General features: G+C 40.3%; 2 protein-coding genes across 4 annotated transcripts; one reads left to right on the top strand and one right to left on the bottom strand.

Annotated features, from left to right (window-relative positions):
- Positions 1–38: 38 nt before the first annotated feature.
- Positions 39–4,894, bottom strand: cops5 (COP9 signalosome subunit 5). Its single transcript, XM_051940064.1, has 8 exons — positions 4,627–4,894; positions 4,142–4,376; positions 3,123–3,251; positions 2,653–2,718; positions 2,278–2,363; positions 2,000–2,111; positions 1,131–1,279; positions 39–350 (listed from the first exon to the last, which is right to left on the bottom strand). The coding sequence occupies exons 1-8, from the start codon at positions 4,761–4,763 to the stop codon at positions 260–262; spliced, it is 1,005 nt and encodes a 334-aa protein (XP_051796024.1). The 5' UTR covers positions 4,764–4,894; the 3' UTR covers positions 39–259.
- On the top strand, positions 4,322–18,910 carry LOC110959586 (centrosome and spindle pole associated protein 1). 3 transcript variants are annotated; one of them, XM_051940063.1, is made up of 29 exons: positions 4,322–4,443; positions 5,722–5,906; positions 5,997–6,078; positions 6,170–6,264; positions 6,374–6,454; positions 7,907–8,169; positions 8,282–8,359; positions 9,034–9,125; positions 9,246–9,342; positions 9,466–9,523; positions 9,762–10,054; positions 10,147–10,271; positions 12,049–12,136; positions 12,394–12,505; positions 12,601–12,748; positions 12,862–12,948; positions 13,069–13,133; positions 13,287–13,430; positions 13,540–13,686; positions 13,778–13,876; positions 13,952–14,021; positions 14,145–14,271; positions 15,084–15,166; positions 16,840–16,977; positions 17,058–17,092; positions 17,205–17,268; positions 17,838–17,935; positions 18,014–18,161; positions 18,392–18,910. In XM_051940063.1, exons 2-29 carry the CDS (start codon positions 5,895–5,897, stop codon positions 18,574–18,576), a joined length of 3,114 nt encoding a protein of 1,037 aa, XP_051796023.1. In that variant the 5' UTR covers positions 4,322–4,443; positions 5,722–5,894; the 3' UTR covers positions 18,577–18,910. The 3 variants fall into 3 exon arrangements, with proteins under 3 accessions (XP_051796023.1, XP_022062182.2, XP_022062180.2); XM_022206490.2 differs by lacking the exon at positions 4,322–4,443 and having other exon boundaries at positions 5,038–5,906; positions 18,017–18,161; XM_022206488.2 differs by lacking the exon at positions 4,322–4,443 and having other exon boundaries at positions 5,038–5,906.
- The last annotated feature ends 32 nt before the right edge of the window (positions 18,911–18,942 follow it).

Raw genomic sequence — 18,942 nt, 5'->3', positions numbered from 1 at the left:
ATCACTTTGTTTAAAAAAAAACAAAAAAAACCTTCCAGTACTTGTACTTCTTATATTTTATTTTCTGCATGTGTCCTGAATGCATTTCTTACCTACATCTAGGAGAAAAGAACAAAATGAATAGAAAAGCACTCCCCAGAGAAATCACAGATAATGCTACTCTTAGCAGTTAAACACCATAACATCATGAACCAGTCAGTCCTAGGCATGCACAAGGAAACACTTCCAGGTGAAATCCAAATCCCCTTGCGGTTCAGGTTTAATTGGCAGATGTGTTGATTTGATTGAAGAGTTTGTCCTTAATGACTTGAGACATCAACCCATGAATTGCCTCTATGGTTGTCTTGCAGCTAAAATAAACCACAGTGAAAAATGAAGATTAGAATTTAATGCAGCATACAGAGATGCAACATCTACACTGGTATTAGTACACCTTCGCAAGCACTAAATAGTGATGTTAATGGTACATTATATCTTGAGAATAATTCATAACTTGATCAAAACAAAATACTTTATTTTTTTGTAATTCTCAAAAAGTCCAAATTGCTGATGTGTTTGTATTAATTACTGAATCAAGACATTTGAAGATAGGACCAAGTTCCATTATTACCTAATTAACTGACAGATAATTACAACAACCATTGGCCTCAGCTAGAGGGAAGTTTGACATTTACAAAAATCTTTACATCATTTGGAACATTCAAGAAATTAAATCTCTATTATCAACTGTCCTTACTACCAAATAAATAAATAAAAACCAAATATTGATAAAATTGATATTAGGGAATACAGGAATGTAATGAAATAGCACTGGAAATATGACAAAAACAACACATTTTACTTGGAAATAGGGTTGTAATTAATGTAACATATGAACAAGAATGTGTTGTCAAGAAATCAGCTGAGTGGGCAAATAATGAATATCACACTCTAGCAAAAATATGATTAAAATATTTTAAAGTAATACCGTCAAACACTTTCTTTGGAGAATCTAACTGGATGTAGAATATATAAATGTTGTCAGAACAGGCTACAACCATATAAAACACTTAAATTATAATACCCCCTAATAAACAAAGTTCACATTTAATGATATGTATGCCGCCTCTTATTTTCTAAAACATATCTACCTGTCTCGTGTAGCTTTGGCCAGTTTGTCCTCAGACTTCCTGTCATGCGTGTCCAACCCGAGCATGAAGCTGCCTCTGCCCAGCTGAGCCTCCGACTGCTCCAGCTTCTCCGACAGGTCAAACACTTGGCCCGTGGTGTAGTCCGAGTTCTGACCAACCAACACAAACGCACAGAGAGAGAGAGAGAGAAACCAATTCATGCACAATTTGCCAACAAAAGCTAGATAACAGATTTTCCGCGAAAAGGAATTTTTTTAGCAGAATGGCAGCAAATCTGCCTGACATGCCGAGGGAACACTTTGTGTGTCGTGGTGAATGAAAAGAAGCCAGTGAGAAGTTTGCTTAAGGTGAGGCCGTGTTTATGGTGGAAAAGGTAATTAAAACACAATGACACAGGGGCCCCCTGACTAGGGTGACAGTGTAGCAACTGACAAAGCCTGTCACCCACAGAGCAGCTCGTTCTTGACATGTAGTCAATTCATCTTCATCCAGAATGCCAAAGAGCTAACTGTTTGGATAAGCCTGATGCCTATTTGGACTGTTTAGTCAAGCTCAGGATAGAGTGACTGCAGCCACAATGGGAATTCACATGAGGGGCTTTCAATCTATAGAATGAGCTGCAGAAGAAGGAGCATCGATATCACTGGAGTCAGGTACAACTTTAATACTTATCTGCTTTGTCCAAAAAGTTCACATACAGCCTATTACTAAAATCAATAAACAAAGACGTATAGCTAATACGCTGCAATAAATCAAAACATCACAAGCTGGTGACCATATGTCCCAGTGAGTTATAGTGTAATAATTAACCATAAATCAAAGTGTCAAACAATTAGTGAACATTATGATTTTTGAAGTTGCCAACATACCGTGAGGAGACTTGAGGAACTTAGAGTATTAACCCAATATTTATTCCAAAGGAGTTCCAGGAGCTTTCTATCAAGGGAAGACTTAAAATAAGTAACCTCCAAAGCGTAATACCTAAATGGGAGAAATTGCAGGAAAAACAAGAGCAAAAACATATGAGAAAGCATTTTCAAGTACTACAATACAGATTAATATTTAAAAACTCAATTTATGAGATACATATGTTATGCAAATATTCACTTACAACTTGTCAGTGTTGTAATATGAAAAAAAAACTCACTGTTTACAGTGTACACCAAAGTCTTCAATCTTGTTCAGAGGGATTGTCTGATATTCTGATGGTCCCTCATCAGGGGGTTTGTAACCCTGAAAATCCAATAAGAAAATGCTGAGAAATAATAACAAACAAACAGCTTTACTATAAGATATAAAAATAATTACTAAACTAATAAGAAATGAAGACAAACAGGATTATAGGATCTCAATCTGTAGTGTATACTCTATTACAAATATGCAATTGAACCTAGATTTAAACATTAGCAAAAACAAACAAAAAAAGCACCAATGCGCAAGATGCATAAATAAGAAAACATGTAATTGATGACTTTTGCATTTAAAATGGGAGAGCTGCTGTTATATAGAGTTTTTCCTTTACCTTTGGGTAGGTTCTGAAGGCACCAAGGTTGACTTTCCCTGCAGAAATAGTCCGAGTTGGATCGATCTGTAGGAAGCAAGATACAGTAGAACAGGAAAACAAAGTCAGGGGTCACACAAACCTCCAGGGACTACTCAAATCTGGCCACCAGGAGCCCTTTTACTGTGGCTGTCAGCATGCTGAAAATCCACACTTAATTATCTGACGCCTCTGGCATTTAAGCACCGCTAAACCAAATGAAGTGTAAATAACATATATGGTTGCAATAGCAAAATATTCATCAGTACTACATGGAAACCTACACCTCATATATCAATAATCTCACCCCCTATCTGTTACACTCACATTAATGTGCATTATTATACTAAGAAAAAAAAACTTTTACTTTCTTGTACACAATTTCAACAGGAGGAAATTAGAAATCACAGTAAGTGATTTGAAATAAAAGTGGTTAGTATTTCCTGTCTTACCACAACGGCCACAAAAGGCTCCTGAAACTGCTGGTTGAGCATCTGAGTGCTGACATCGATACCCGAGAGCCAGCATCCGTAGCCTGGGTGACTGTGGTACCAGCCAATAGCGTTCTCCAGCCGGCCAACCTGAGGGATCACAGATTATATGTCAACTGCTATTCAAGTTGTAAAGCCAATACAATTGTGCTAATTTTACAATTTTCCTGTTCAGAATAGAAGTATGACAGATTTTAAAAATGTCTCAATTTAAAAATGTTAATCCAATATTAATATTGCTGTCAGTATATGACAGTGGTGAATTGGCAGTTTTCTACTTTGTCTATAAATGCATATGAAAGCTTTCTTTTGTGCTAAAACCCCCCCGCAAATAATTAACTGACAGCAGTATAGAATTAAAGTATGGTGGTTATGTTTAGAGAAAAAAAATCTACCTACGTTTGTACTATCACTGGAATTTTAAAGACACACAAGCATATGATTGAAGAAACCTCAATCACTGAATGAAACGGATAAAAAGTTAAAGGATAAAATAGCCAGGCAACATATATGCCTCTGACTAATCCATTAAATAAAACACCTCAGACAGCACAGTATTTCATCAGATTGATCATTCAAAAATATTCAGTATTTCCATATTGTTGCCCTGCTGCTTGGTTTGCAAAATTGTCTAGAACAGAGCGTTTGATTACAACTAGGGAGAACAGCAGTGAGGGTTTAAACAGCATCGTAAAATCTCTGAAGGTAGGAAAATCGATATTATCTGACAGTATACATTATCACTCTCACATTCTCAAATTTAAATGACCATAGTTCAGCAGTGTCCTTTAAAAATCCTATTGATGTACATGTGATTCTTACTCAAGTCAAGAAATAAACACATATATGGGTGCATTAAGTTTGATGCACAGTTAGCGTTGCACTTTTAACTGTATTGTGTTAGTGTAGACTTTGGTCCTCCTTTCTTAATCATAACTTAAATAAGATGGACTTTATGTGAGTTGAAGTCAGTGTCTCACCTGTTTTGCATTTTCAATATAGGCAGCCATGTATTCATAAGCTGCAGCCTGGGCGTTCACTCTGGTTTCTGTGCCCTCCACAGGCAACGCAAAGCTGTCCATAATGATCATGGTTTCACCGTCCACCTTCCCCAGCATGAGGCCCATCACCTCCAGGTTACCTCCAGACCTGGCGTGCATCACCATCTTCAACAGGGCCAAAGCTGAGATCTTGCAGTACTTGAAGTAGTGGTGACTGTGGAAGAAATAAATAAGCATATTTGTATTTATCTTAGGGATAATATAAAGAAGAAGGATTACTGGTAAGTACACAACACACTATTAGTGCTACTGCTGTTGACAAACAGACCGACATGCTAGTTTATAGCCAAGCTATCCGGAGTGCTCCATGCCGTGGCACAACATACAACACAACAAATGTAGCTCAACAATCGTCTAGGCCCTCAAACTGACAACTCAAAATCACACAGCAGTTCTGAACGTACTCCTTTGTCCATGGCTTCGCAGCGAGGATTTCTTGTTGTTGCTTTTTGTCATATTTGTAAATTTCATCGATGCTCTGAACTTCCTGCATGCTGTTCGACAGCTCCCATGTTTTCTGAGCCGTACTACTCCCCGCCATGGTGAATTCTACAAACAGAAGCCGTCAAAATTCCCAATTTCAGCACAAATAAGCGAAGAAACTATATATTTTCCAAAGATTTTTGATCTCGTATCAGGGCCAAACGTCCACTCTATTCAGGGAGCCATGACAGTCAACGATACCAATACGCCAAAGTGAAATCGCAGGGGACGTTTGTCATAATATTCCACAAGTTTTCATTTGATACGTCTATATGGTGTATTTTCTTTTTTTAACATTAAGTTCAGAATCACATATCCCAATATTACACCATGGGAAGAATTTCTTTGCGTATTCATCAAGTTTATCAAAGTGTAGTCACCCCTCTAACAGATGTTATGGTTTAGTCCTGAAAGACGCGAGTCAACAGTCGGGGACTCACTGACATCTAGCGGCGCTTTTCAGAAAAGCAGATACTCCTGTGGAGGCTTTTCCTCTCCGGTCTTCAACGCTGCACTTTCAATGAGGGCTGATATTTTTATGAATCAGCTAAACTGTCGCGAATATTTATTTATCAAGCTAAACACTACAAGAAAGCCTGTAGCTAAGGTTCAAGGGGGCTGCTAGCTTAAGCTCGTGTGTACTTGATTACAAAGTCGGCAGTCTATGGTTGATCTGATTTCTACAGAATTTTATATGAATAAATAAAATGTTTTCAAAGACAAATGTCACATTTAATAGTCAACATTGTAGACTAATTACAAATTTAATGTTTGGCGTAATACACGGATTATTACGGACCAATTAGATATGTTTCCTTTGTTTTGGACCGTTGTGTTTGCTCGTTACTTAGCCTCTCCTAGGAGCATGGTTGTGTCATGGTTGTCAGTGGCAACGGAATGATGCTTTGTGCCTCGCTCTCTGAGAGGGAGTAATTGTCAGATTTTGGACTGCGGAGGGAAATAATTCAGATATGAATAGTATATATCGTAATGCCATATTCTGCATTTCCTGCCAGAGTTACTGCTGAGTTCTAAAAGAGGCAAACACGTTCAGTTATTGCCTGTTGGTTCAGCGATTACCTTGTTGGATGTACGTAGTAATGAACGAAGATGGGGATGTTTACCAAGGCACATGAAGAAGAATCTCTCAAAGATATGTCAACACTGAAGTGCCATACACTATTTGTACATGCAAATTAAGGTACGTGAAATGAAAAATCATGAATTTAAATCACCTAGTTGCTATTAAATCAATGTTTTAGCAAACATCTTCTATGTATGTTCTCCACAGCCAAGGACTTGTGATGTAAATAACACTGAAAACATGTCTCCGGCATCTGCAGTGCAAGGAAAAAACTTGTACCCAGAAAGAGGTAATGTGCAAATATCTGATAGTAAACAGGTTGAATTATTTGAGTGTAGTGTTTCACAGTCTGTGTCTTACATGTATACTAAATTATACAGATTTGGGCTTAAACTTGTTGGGAATCGACTATGAAAGGAAGAAGCAGAAGCTTCAGCAGGAGCTACAGCTGGACTACGAACTTTTTCTTTCCAAGGTCTGATGCTGTACTAAAAAAAAAACAATTATTGAAATATGTTTTTGTTTCACTTGTTGTTCTTCTGTTGCATATCCTTTTTTTAATCACTGGGATATTCTTCCTTCAGACAAAGGATCGGAAAACCAGTGAACCCTGTCTGCCACCCCAGGGTCTCTCCCTACCTATTGATGACAGGACATCTGTAAAGGTATATGTGCATGTACCTGAGTATTAAGCAGGTGGTCATCAAAGTGTTACTTGAGTGCTTCAGCTTGAGTGGATTATATTGAATTGTTGGCTGTAGAGTGCTCTGTGTTTCATGGCAACAGCTTTTGCTTGCAAGTGCAAAGAATGATTTCAAGGCTGTCTTAGTGGTACAGCAGCTTAGTCCAAGCATTTTTAAAATACTGTGGATAATGGCAAGTCAAAAAAAATGCAATCATGCAGGACTGATATGCATGGGAACTGTGCTGCTCTGTAATGTTTATACCCAACCAGCCTTGTATCCATGTAAACTATTATGGAAAAATAACATGCATTGAGGTAAGCCCTGCATATGCCTCTTAAAGCTTAAAGTGAGCTTAAATCCTGCATAAATCCTTTCACATGTACATACAGTAATAATACATAATACATAATAACACATGGTGAATATTTTTTTCTCTTTTGGAGATAAAGAAAGTTAGGGTTTTGGGATAAACATCAGTGGGTGGCCTTAGCTCCAGCTATAGTGTCTGTTGGGCATTAATTGTGGGGTTTATGGTTATGGTCTGCCTTCTTTAGCAAGAAGTGCTGTTGTGTGTTTGTGTCAGAGAAAGCTGCTTTGGATAAAATAGTCTGTCTATTTTCTTTAATTATGTCCCTAACCCTAATTATAGTTCCTGTGAGTGTTGAAGCTTTTTTAAAGACACTTTTTATTCATTAATTAGAAGTCAACAGGAAACTAATTGAACTACTTCAGTATTTCTAAACATTTTATTTGAACTCAGCTTTATAAACAGCAAAGGATGCATGTAACTGGTGTTTTGGCTGCTTGCTTTAGATGACTGAATTTGTTTTCTCTCCCAGCAAAAACTAAGGGAAGAGAGAAATAAAGAATACTGCCTCTTCCTCCAAGAACAAGCTCAAATCAGAAAGTTTAAGAGGACAGCAGCTCCTGTCACTGCAAAAGTATGTAGATTACGGATTAGTACTAGGATTGGTAGGAAGTACACAATACTACAGTGCATTGGTGCAATGATGCGTGCAGTTTGTGTGATAGTTTGGCAGCAAAGCTTAAAAGATTATTCAAATTGTTTATTATTAGAAATGTTTACTCCCTTGTCCAGGGTGTCCCCTGCCTTCTCCCGTATCAGCTGGGATAGGCTCCAGCACCCCCCGCGACCCTAGTGAGGATAAAGCGGTGTAAAGAGAATGGATGGATGGATAGATGTTTACCCCTTTGTTAAGTAGATACAGCTAATTATATGATTGAAATGTAAATGCTGAACAACATTTATGCCACCAAGTTGTAAAGTAAAATCTTTTCACATTGAATTTTTGCACCACATTTTCACTTTCAGCCTGGGCGGCTTCAAGCCTCAGATGCTGTGAATGTTTCTCCTCAAGTGTCTCCCCTGTCTTTCCTCAATACCAACTCAACAATCCCCCCCCTCCAAAGGAGCGCCCTGCATCCCAGAGAGATGCAGCCACTCTGACTGAGGCAGTGGATAATGGAAAAAGCACAGGGAGTTGGGGTCCAGGTTATCGGCGGCGAAGGCGCTGGCAACTCTACAGGCGAAAAGAGCCCTGTAGCTCCGAGGAGGAGCTTAGTACAGATGAAGAGTGGGATTCTGACTTTAGATACAGGAGGAGGCAAGACAGACGCACTCGAGGGCCTGAGTACAAAGAGGAGAGAAGAAAGCAAGAGCGCAGAGTGAACAGGTGTAGTGATTTTAAACAACTGCTATTTTTATCTACTATCTTAGTGTGAAGTTCAGGTTTTGTGTCAGAGTTTTGCTGCTGTAGTTACCTGTCTTATCTGTTTCTGTAACAGAGATTCTCAGGACATAAAGGATGTGGAGGCCCCTGTTGTTCGTGATCAGAACAGCAATGATGGGATTTGGAAGTCAGAGTGAGTGAGAATTATTTCTGTGCGCAATTCTGGGCCCCATTTCCCAAAAGCATCTGACGGCTAAATGGTCTTAGAATTTATGTTTAACAATGGGCCTCAGATAATCTTAGCCTTCAGATGCTTTAGGGAAAGGATGCCCTGGTTGACTGATCTTGGAGGAGTGAGACATCCATTTACATCCTGCTGGAAAATCTCATAAATTTTCAGAATCAATAAAGCACTACAGTTGAATGAGCCAACAATGGGTGACTGTAACACAATACAGGTACTGATAATTGCTTCCATAATCAGTTATTGCTCTTCGGCATTTCTCCCACATGCTGCTGTGGCATTTCATTGTTTCCGGTTTATGCCATTAGAATGAGTTACTGTCAGTAAGCTGCTGAAACGCTGGGTGGTGATGGAGCGTGAGCCTTGGCCCAGCTCCAGGCTAACAATTACTCACTCCGGGTCTATCAGAAGGGCTGGATTGATTGGAGCATCAGCCTTTACTCTCTGCCTCTGAGTTATAGATCGCAAAGCTCTGCAGGCAAATTGTGAGGAAGTGCGTGACGTAAAATCGTAGCTGGGTGTGGCTCAGAGGGGAACTGATTGCAGTGCTGCTACGCTTTTATGCTGTCAGTAATTGGACGGTTCTTGTGGAGCGTTTCATTCTGTTTGTGTACCTCCAATAGGCTGCAAATGCTAGACAACATGAGGATGGCTGCAAAGTCTACACCTGGTATCGGCAAAGAGAAGCCTTGGTTTGCTACGGGACTCATGATTGGTAAAAGCCATTCTTATTGCACGTATATATATTGACCTGTGGAATTACGGATCTAAGTTGTTTCATTCAGAATTGTAGGTGGCACCACTTGTATGTTTATGGCTCTGTGTTCTGATGTAGGAGCAACAGAAGATCAGACTGCTGCTCAGATGAAGAAGGAACAATATGGACAGGAGTTGCTGAGACAGATTGCTGAAAAGCAGAGAAACAAGATGATGTAAGTATTTGTTCACTCAACGATCATTTTCATTGGAGTTGTTTCAACTGTTTTACCCTTGTCAGTCAACAAGCACTAAAAAGAAAATAGAGTGATTTACAACAGCTGTTTTTTCTTTCTCAGGGAGAGGACACTTGAGCTAAGAGTTGCTGCCACTGGAGCCACAGACCCTGAGAAAGAGGTAGCAGTAAAATAATGGCCGAAAAATCCATACAGTTCTGCTAAACACGTTACAAGATCACACGTGTCAGACCTGCATTTGCTGTTGTAGCTCTCACAGTTATTGGATAAAGTCTTGTAGAAATAAACTCAATAAACATTATCAGCATCCTACATGGTGATTATATTAGATTTCTGCATTTGCACAACAGCTTAACATATTTGTTGCCTGATGGATCTTTTTACATCACCTCTTGTAGCCTGACAGAATAAAGCAGTTGGGGGGTGTAAATCTGCACTATGACAGTTTGAGATGGGATGTTCCTCACAAGCCTGGAATAGAGATGGAGTCTGAAGGGAAGGATCTAAACCGGAGGCCTAAAGATGATAAACCCTCTAACAAGACAGAACAGATGGTTCCCAGAGGAAAGTCTGAGGTGACAGTGCCTCGGTCTGGAATGAGAGCAGCACAAGGTTTCCCCTCCTTGGACTATTTTAGTGAGGACTACCACAGACACTTCTCGAACACGCTTGGAGAGGTGGCCATCCAAAGGTAGTTTACAGTTGTTTTTGTGTTCATATATCTGAATGACATCACTATGTTGTCTGTAAATTCACTGTAGTTTTGGCCATTTTGTTTTTCAGGGTTTCTGAAGTTGCTCCTCCTGTACCTCCCATTGTACCTAATACTTACAAGACTCCATACGATGCAGCTTATTACTACTATGGAACCAGGAATCCATTAGATCCTAATCTCCCTTACAATCAGAGTATAGTATTGCAAACACCTCTATTTAGGAATGTAAATTTTGAAGAAATGTTTTTGCCTTTTTCCATGTTTACTTTTCAGTACTACTAAACTTTTTAAAGAATGCTGTAGTTTACATATACTTGTAAAGATCATGTATATCATGGCAGTCTTGAGTTTCCAGTGACTCCCATAACTCTTAATTTTCATGATCAAGTAATGAAAACACGTACATCTTTGTCACCAAAAGCAATTATGCATTTTGGTTCTGTCATTGATTTATTATAGGTCATCTGAAAATATGAGAAAGTCTGCTGGGTGGGGGATATACATACAGCAATGCTAATATTTGGTTAAACATCCTTTGGTCGTTTTTTGTAGCCATCCATGAGCTTCTGGCTAATTCCTGTTTGTATTCGTATCTAATTTTGTTGACTTATTGGTTGACTCTTGACCATCCTGGCCAACTGTCTCTCAGCAGCAGGTGATAGTTTGTGTTTTCTTCCTGATTGTGGCAGTGACACAACTGTACCAACCACTTTATACTTACAAACAAGTCTTTACTCACATGGCTTCGGCGTCTGTAGCTGCTTTGAAATGTCTCCAAGTAACTTTCCTAACTTATTCAAGTCATTGATCAGCTTTTTAGGATTTTTTCTGAGCTCCTCAGATTTTTTTTTTCCATGATAGTGGATCAAATAGGCTCTGTTTAAATTGGCTCAGAGGAGTCAGCAGCTGTTGTTAATCATAATCACTCACAAGAAGTAAAGAGATCAGGCCACTAGGAAAACTTTTGTACATCCCAAAATGTATCATTCAGGCTGCTGTATGTATATATTTGATCCAGCAGATTTCCAGACGACCTTAAATAAATCTATAAAAAAAAGGTTTGTTTTTTGTGACAAAATGTAGATATTTCAATGATCCCATCATAGAAAATTAAGAGCTATAGGAGCCCTTAGAAAGTCAAGACTACCATGATACACATGATCTTCACAAGTGTATATAAACTTTCATTCACCAGACAACTACTGATTTTACTCCACTATAGTAACTTACAGACTGTCAAAGCATATTCATTGTGTTGCAGTCCAATTTTAAACACACACTGATGTGAAGTCTGCATAACAAAAAATTGCACCAACATTAACAAAAATGAAATCACCCGCTCTGTTCACTCTGATGGATCGCCTACCATAAAAACTTTCAACTCTAAGCAAGGCATACAGATATAAACAGCAGCAATAATGTAGAGAAACATAAAACATTTTAAATGCTACATTAAACTGTGGGAAATGGGCAGCGGTTAGGTTTGTACTCTATGGTTTACAGTCATTGCTGTGTCAAGTGTTTTCATTGTTACTAACTAGCTTGCAGTATATAACAGTATAATCTTAGATGGAAATATTCAGAGTGCCTTAAATAAATCCACAGTCCTATCTGTAGAGGGTTGCTGCCTTTTATTTAGAAGCTTTTTTAAAATCTCCAAATCAATTATCATGAGGACTTGGCATATCTATTCATGAATCTCACCTGACAGCAGAAATTATTTAATTAATAGGGGAAAATACAGTTTATTAGACAGATTACGGCAGTTCCGAATCATTCTCACCTCGTCCAGCTGCTCTGTTTGGTTACATCATGTATGTCCTTTCCATTTTTATTCTACAGCCAAATTTCTGACCTAGTCTGAACTCAGTTAATGTTTACAGTTGGACAGAAAACCTGACATCAGATGGCTGAGGAAATTGTTAAAAAGTGTGTATTAATTTTTCTTTTTTTTGTATTTTTTGCATTAGATGGCCTTTCCAGAGAGATTCAACAGTCTGAGAATTTCAAGCTTCCTTTTCAAAATCCACGTCTTCTCAGAACCAGTGGCACCATTAAGTCAGTGCCCGTTCCAACACTTTTATTTTTGAAATACAAATTTATTCAGATGACAAATAAAGTGCACTCAGTTTAAAGTTGCTTCAGGATGCATGCCGCTCCTGTTCTTTGCCTTGGGAATAAATTTGCAGTGAGTGCTACCTTCTGTATTCAATCTTTCTTCTCTTCCAGAAGAGGGCCGTCACAGCAAACTGTCTGTCTGCCACTGCCTCTTTCACACATCCCTCCCTGTTATTTGCCACTCTCTCCGCTTTTAGAGCAACTCGTCGGTGTACGGCATCTCCCTTGGCTTTTGACGAGCTTCACGAAGACAAGTCCAAGCAGAGGAGAGAGAGCGTACTGAGCTACCAAGAAGCACTCAGACAGCAGGTGCAATAAGCAAAGCCCATCCTTTCACAAATCATGGCAGAAGTGGTCTCAGAAAGTGAATCAATTTTCAAACATCCTGCCTTCCTTGTGTGCAGATCAGAGAAAATGAGGAGCGTAAAAGAAGAGAGAAAGATGAGGAGATGCGATACGATGCAAAGAAAGAGGCTGAGATGATGGCTTACAATCCCTGGGGCAGAAGTGGTGGAGGTGCTCCCATTAAAGACCAAAAAGGCAACCTCGTTAGTAAGTTGCTTTTGCTACTTTTGCATTAATGTAATCTGCTGAACCTGAGATGTATCACAATAAATGTCAATACATCACATTTCAGATATTTCTGAATACTTCCTTTCCCTCAGGTGACCTGCATCAAATGCACAAGACCAATGAGAAGTCAAATAAGAATCCCGTTGATGCCAGAGTTCTCCTTTCCCATCGACTATCAGGTGCCGTTATCGCTCTCACAATGTGCCAAAGTTGTGACAAACTCGGCCCTTCATTCAGATGTATTATGTGTACATGTTTCTCTTCTTTTTGTCTTTTTATACCTCCGTTCGTCCTTGCAGGTTCCGATGATCCTCCACAGGAGCTTCACATGCAGCACAAACACCAAGAAGCCCTGAAGCGACAGGTACTGGATTCACAGCCCTCAGTCTATGCAGGGGACTGCCCGAATGGTGTCGATGGTGCCTTTTTTAAAAAAAATGTTATTAGTTACAACCACTTCAGTGTTTCTAAGCACTTTTGTGAAGTATTTGTAGCTGTGAATTTGCATTTCAAACAGATCGAGGAAAGAAAGAGAAACCAGGCAGAGGAGAGAGAACGTATTAGGATCGGGGAGGAGGAGGAGGAGAAGAGGCTGGCGAGGCAGAGGGCTCACATACAGCAGGAATATGAGGACGAGCAAAAGAAACAGAACAAGACTGAGGTGAGGAATCCATCACTTTGATGATCGGCACTTGATCGTTCCTCCTTGCTTACATTTAGGAGTCACACCAGACTGTCCACTGAGAAACTGTTCTGGTTTGTCTTTGCAGCACAGGCTGGAAAACCAAAGTCGAATCCATCAACCTAAACGACATTACCAGGAGGAGGAAAACACGGTGAGGCAGGAAAAAGAGACTGGCAAGATGCAGCAGAGCGCCACAACAGGAGAAGAGGAAATTTCACAGCTGAATTATGAGGTACAGTCAGCCTGAAAAGACATGCGCACTGTGACTCATGGTTTACTGAGCATCTTTGTCAAAGAATGAGACTCTGTTCATTATCTTGCAGAGGGAGCCATCTCCTCCCATCCCAACCTTGCGGAAGAAGCAAACAGGTCCTGTGGCATCTAGGCCTTCCTCTGCTGTGAGCCAACTCTCATCCAGGAATGTAAGTCACTGCAGCAAATATTTTAATAGCAAGGTTGTTATGATGATTAACTTTATTTCTGTAAAACGCTCACAGCTTTCTCAGAAGCATCCTATGTCAGCGCCACACCACCGTCCAGTCTCTCCGAAAACACCCCAGCTAGACGGTAAGAGTGTCTTGATTTCTGTATATAAAAGAGTAAAAGCCCAGCTGTATGTGCACTAAATCACCACTTAAACACACATGTTTCTGTTCGTCTGTTTCTCTTCACTCCCTCTTCTTGCTTCAGATGATCAACAGGAAGTGATCAGACAGCTGTCACGCCTCCGGAGGCATCTGAGGAATGAGCAGAGACAACTGCAGGCTCAGATGGACCAAACATCTCCATCAGAGAGTCCCTACACGCCCCCCAACAGGTATAAAGGTCAGGTATTACAGTGTAGGTGCACAGAATAAATAGGATTTCAAAGATTTTTCCCGGCTGAGCTGTAGTCATTTAGAAAAGCTATTAGGTGTTCAATTTCACGTAATTCACCCCAAGATGAGTTAAAGCGAAGACACAATAATTCCGTCTTGTTAAATCGCAATTTTGACTCTAATGAAAGGGACCAGGGTCAAACCGGTTACCTTCTAATCTCCATTCTCATTTTGGCAGTAATGTACCAGTGAGATCGCCACAGGGAAATTTTCTCTTCACTGCTCTTCACTTTCCTCATCTGCCGTTCAGGGTCAAATAGGGATTCAGTGCTTTGCTGGAGGGCACTCCTTATTTATCTGCCCGTCCTGCAAAGCATGCGCAGCTTAAGAGCAGACTAACCACCCCCCGCAATTACAAGAGTGTATCACAAGCTACTTGTAAGTCTCTGCTTGTATTCAAATGAGCTTACTGCAAATCATCTGAGAAATGCCGTTGGACGGGTGCCAGTTTCACAGCTTTTCTTTGGTTACAAGCTGCTTACACAGAAAGCCCAGAGCTTCAGGCATCATAAAAGCACCGATAAGTATGAACAAACACAGACCAGGTGTTGTGTCCTTCTTCTTTTAAAGCAATACTAAATTCACTCCCTTTGGAGCAGACGGCGTAACAAGTTGAACTGAGCGGTATAGTCACTGTGCACCGCTGGAAAGCTTTTGGCTCAGTCAACTACTGGCACATTTTCGGTGAGACATCTGTGTGTTGTTAGAGGCGGTTGTTGTGTTTAAAGTGGGGATTTCTTCCTTTGCTCAGGCAGAGAAGACGACCCAGAGACGCGGCTGCTGAACGTGGGAATATGCAAAACATCAGGGAGTTCACCCAGCTTAAACACAGAGGTAATGGAAGACACTGACGCTGACTTTTTAACCCTCCTGTTGTCCTCATTTATGGCACCAAAAAATATTGTTTACTCGTCTGAAAAAAAATCCCAAAAAATCAGGAAAAAAATTCCGCAAATTATTGAAAATTTGCAAAACCTTCAGGAAGAAGGTTCTAATAATTGCTTAAAAGTTTCCCTTAAAATATTTATTTAAAAACAAAAATCCCCCAAATTTGGCAAGAAAATTCTTGTAAATATTTTCAAAAAATGAGTAAAAATCTTTAAAAAAAATCCTAAAAATATCTAAAGTGGTTGCATATATATCATTAAAACTTCAGATATTTTTTTAAGAATATTCACAAAAAAAAATCAACCAAAATCCAGCGAACATTTTTAATATTTCTTTTTTCCACCCAAAAATGTTCAAAGATTTCCAAAAAATGTTAAAAATGTGAACATCAGAAGTTTCACTGTGAAAATACCTATTTTTTTCTCCAGTTTCAAACTTGAAAATGGGTCAATTTTGACCCGCAGGACAAGACAAGGGTTAAAGTGAGATCACCTTTACTGTCCTTACTCCATTTTCTGTGCAGCATCTATGCCTTCAGCGTGTTTTAAATATCGGTGAACTGATCATCATCTTTAGCTGCTGTGCTGCAGGTCAAACACATTTTGAGAGAGTCGCTGAGAATCCCTCGTGTGACTGCCTTGGCCGTGTTCTAGAGGCGAGGACGAGAGCTCTCAAACCGGCTGCTTGACGGCGTAGACTTTCCAGAACCTTATCAGTCCTCTGTCTCCCACTCGCCACACTGAAACTTTAATCTCATGAGGTCATGGGAGGCATCCATCAGCGACAGGCAGTTTGGCAGCGTAAACAGCGAACGCAATGGAAGCAACCGAGGAAATGGCTTTGGATGGCTTCCCAGACTGAGTAAATGCAGGGGTCTGAAAGATGTTCGGAGCTGCAGAATGCAAAACCAACGAAATAGGAAGAAATGTTAGTTTGCGGCGAAATCGCTCACCAAAATTCCACATATAAATAATGGATTTATGCAAAACCTGCATGTGAAAGCCGCACCAGATCCGTTCTCTATAGTCAAACCCCGATGGGACATAGTTGGAAGGATGAAGCCAGGCTGTGAAGATGCTGAATCACTGCCAAACTGCTCATTTAGGGAGGGAGGCTGCTGAAAAAGTGAGGAGGGAGCAATTAGGAGTTATACATCAACCATGCAAATTGCTCTACTTTAATGCTTATCTTTGTCTGGTCAGTCTGTTTTTACTATTTATTTTTGTGCTAATGCAGCTGTTATTACTTCATCTGAAAAATCATCTACACCAGTATGTAAACACACACACAAGGATTTGACTGTTTTTTTTTTCTTTGCTCTTACACACACATGCATTTAAACAAAGGGAACAGGTCAAAGAAAGGACAGTGTGTGTTTAACTACTATGTACAGCTTTGGATAGGAGTAAAAGAGCATGTTTAAAAGGGGAATTGTTCAGATTTTAATGACAGGAATAAACACTGGGCTTTCTATGCTTTTTATCCATGTATTATACAGTATATACAGTGGCCCAAGGTTAAGATTTCATTAGACTCATTTAATGATTCATCAGAGCGATGGCTTGTGTTTGCGTCTCACTGTTTTGGGACACTGGGCGTTTCTTGCTTTTATTTGTCAGACACATCATCTCGTGAAGGAGTCCGAGCCACGTACCCTGACCCCCCCACTGACGCACAAAGTCTGGACATCCAACAGCAGGCTCTTCTACGTGAACAAGAGCGCAAAATCAGGCTCATGAACAGGCAGAAAGAGCACGGTATGTGAGCAGACACACAAGTGTTTTTTTTTTTCTGAAACTGTTGTTCTTTTTACCTCCTTCTTCTGTCTCCGTTTTAGACTTTATGGGCAAACAGCAAGACCTTTATGATCCTGTAAGTGGCCAACACATTCACATTGTACACCTTCATTCTGATAATTACATGAGTTAGCCTAGCATGGCTTATTCTTGTTAATTGCTGATGTTTTATTTGTATCTACTCTCAGAGGAGGAAACCTGGATCCTTCATCCAAAGAGACTCCGTATTGCCATCTCAGTCTGCTTTTATGGGTAAGCCTGGATGATTAGAGCCTGTTTGTGTTGCTCCTCTTGTCGTTTGCTTTCTGTGTTTACACCAGTTTGGACACAATGCACTTTGGGAGTTTTCTCTTTCCAAGGCACCAGACGTTTTCCATAAAGGTGACACGGACGGGGAGGCCTGCTACATACACCCTCACAGTGCCGTACTGCAGCAGTCTGTGTGCCAGGCCAATTTAGCTCTCTGTCTCTGTGCCAGGCTAACGGTGGCACATGCCAGCTCATGTCCCCGAGTTGCAGCTGCTGCTAGCGCCGTGTGCTAGGTGGCCATGCCAGCTGCAGGGTGATGATAGCAGAGTGCCAGGCGTTAGGACAAAAACTGTTAACAAGCCTGATGCAGAGGAGGAGGCTTTTAAATACTCTCCCTCATACATCGTTCTGCCTCATTTCCCTAAAAGGTTTCACTGAATGGACTTTTTTTTTTAAAACATTTTCATTTTACCTATGCATTAGCTGAATTAAATATTTGGTCCCTAACCTCTGCCTGGCTGTAAAGAGATTTATATTGTGGAATGATAAATGCATTTGTGGGCTTTTTCCAGATGTTTACAGTGGTGATGCATGTGACCATCAGAGATCCTCTCAGTCCTCAGCAGAGCACCGGGAGAGGACGGCCCCACGAGGGAGACATAACCGTGATGTACGGTGCTGATCGATGAATCGATTCTTCTGTTCAAAATGATGTAAGTACAGTATGACAGCGCCTTTTTTTCCACAGCAGGTAGGCGATTCTATTGATCAGAGGGAGCATGACAATCAGTCAGAGGACCGGTCTCTGCAGTCTGACATGACTCTGAACCTCAGATCTGAAGTCAGGGACCACAACCACCACCACACCATCAGAGGAGACACCAGCGGCAGAACAGGTGAGAGGAAAGAATTCACCGTCAAAAATGTAAAAATAATTAAGAAACAACTATAACCAGTGTGGCAAGTGGGGGCATCTCCTATTAATTTTGCCACCTTTACAATAAATGAGACAGATATTCAGCATTGTTTTAAAACAATCACAAATTTGAATCACGCCTATAAAAAAAAAAAAAAACACCTGAAGAAATGTGTGAATGTGTGATGGATGGGCACCTGTACCCTCCAGAGAGGCTGTCTCCAGATGAAGTGGATGTCTTGTCCCTGCGCTCTGCCTTGGGGAGGCGTGTCTCCGTGGAGACAGTTGCCACGGAGCCCTGGCTGCGGCCCGGCACAGCAGATGCTGTTAAACACTGCAGAGAGATGCCGAAAAGCAGGACGGATGCTCCATGGCTGACACACCGCATCACATAGATCCCATCAGCTGCGAACCTCCCATTCCCTAAGGTGCAGGTGGTGGTTCTTCGTAAAACAAATGTGTTTGCTGTGCGGGAACACTTCATGATTTCTGCTGCACAGCTTATTGCTAAAGAGTCTTCCAGTAAACATATTGTTAGATTTGACAACAATCCAACACAACACTCACTTCTGTTCATTTCTCTTTGAAATACAGAATTTACAGACGACATTTAGCCTCTGAAAATTTTGTAAGGTGTGTAACTGTGAATGTACCATAAACCTATGTACGTGCCAGTGTACTTACTTGAGCTTTAAGGTTTATTTAAAAAAATAAAAATATCATAATGTTGTCGGGCTGCTCATTAATAACGGCTATCAGTT

This window comes from Acanthochromis polyacanthus, chromosome 20, assembly GCF_021347895.1.
Source record: "Acanthochromis polyacanthus isolate Apoly-LR-REF ecotype Palm Island chromosome 20, KAUST_Apoly_ChrSc, whole genome shotgun sequence".
Taxonomy (NCBI): domain Eukaryota; kingdom Metazoa; phylum Chordata; class Actinopteri; family Pomacentridae; genus Acanthochromis; species Acanthochromis polyacanthus.
This window is presented reverse-complemented; position numbering and strand designations above follow the sequence as displayed.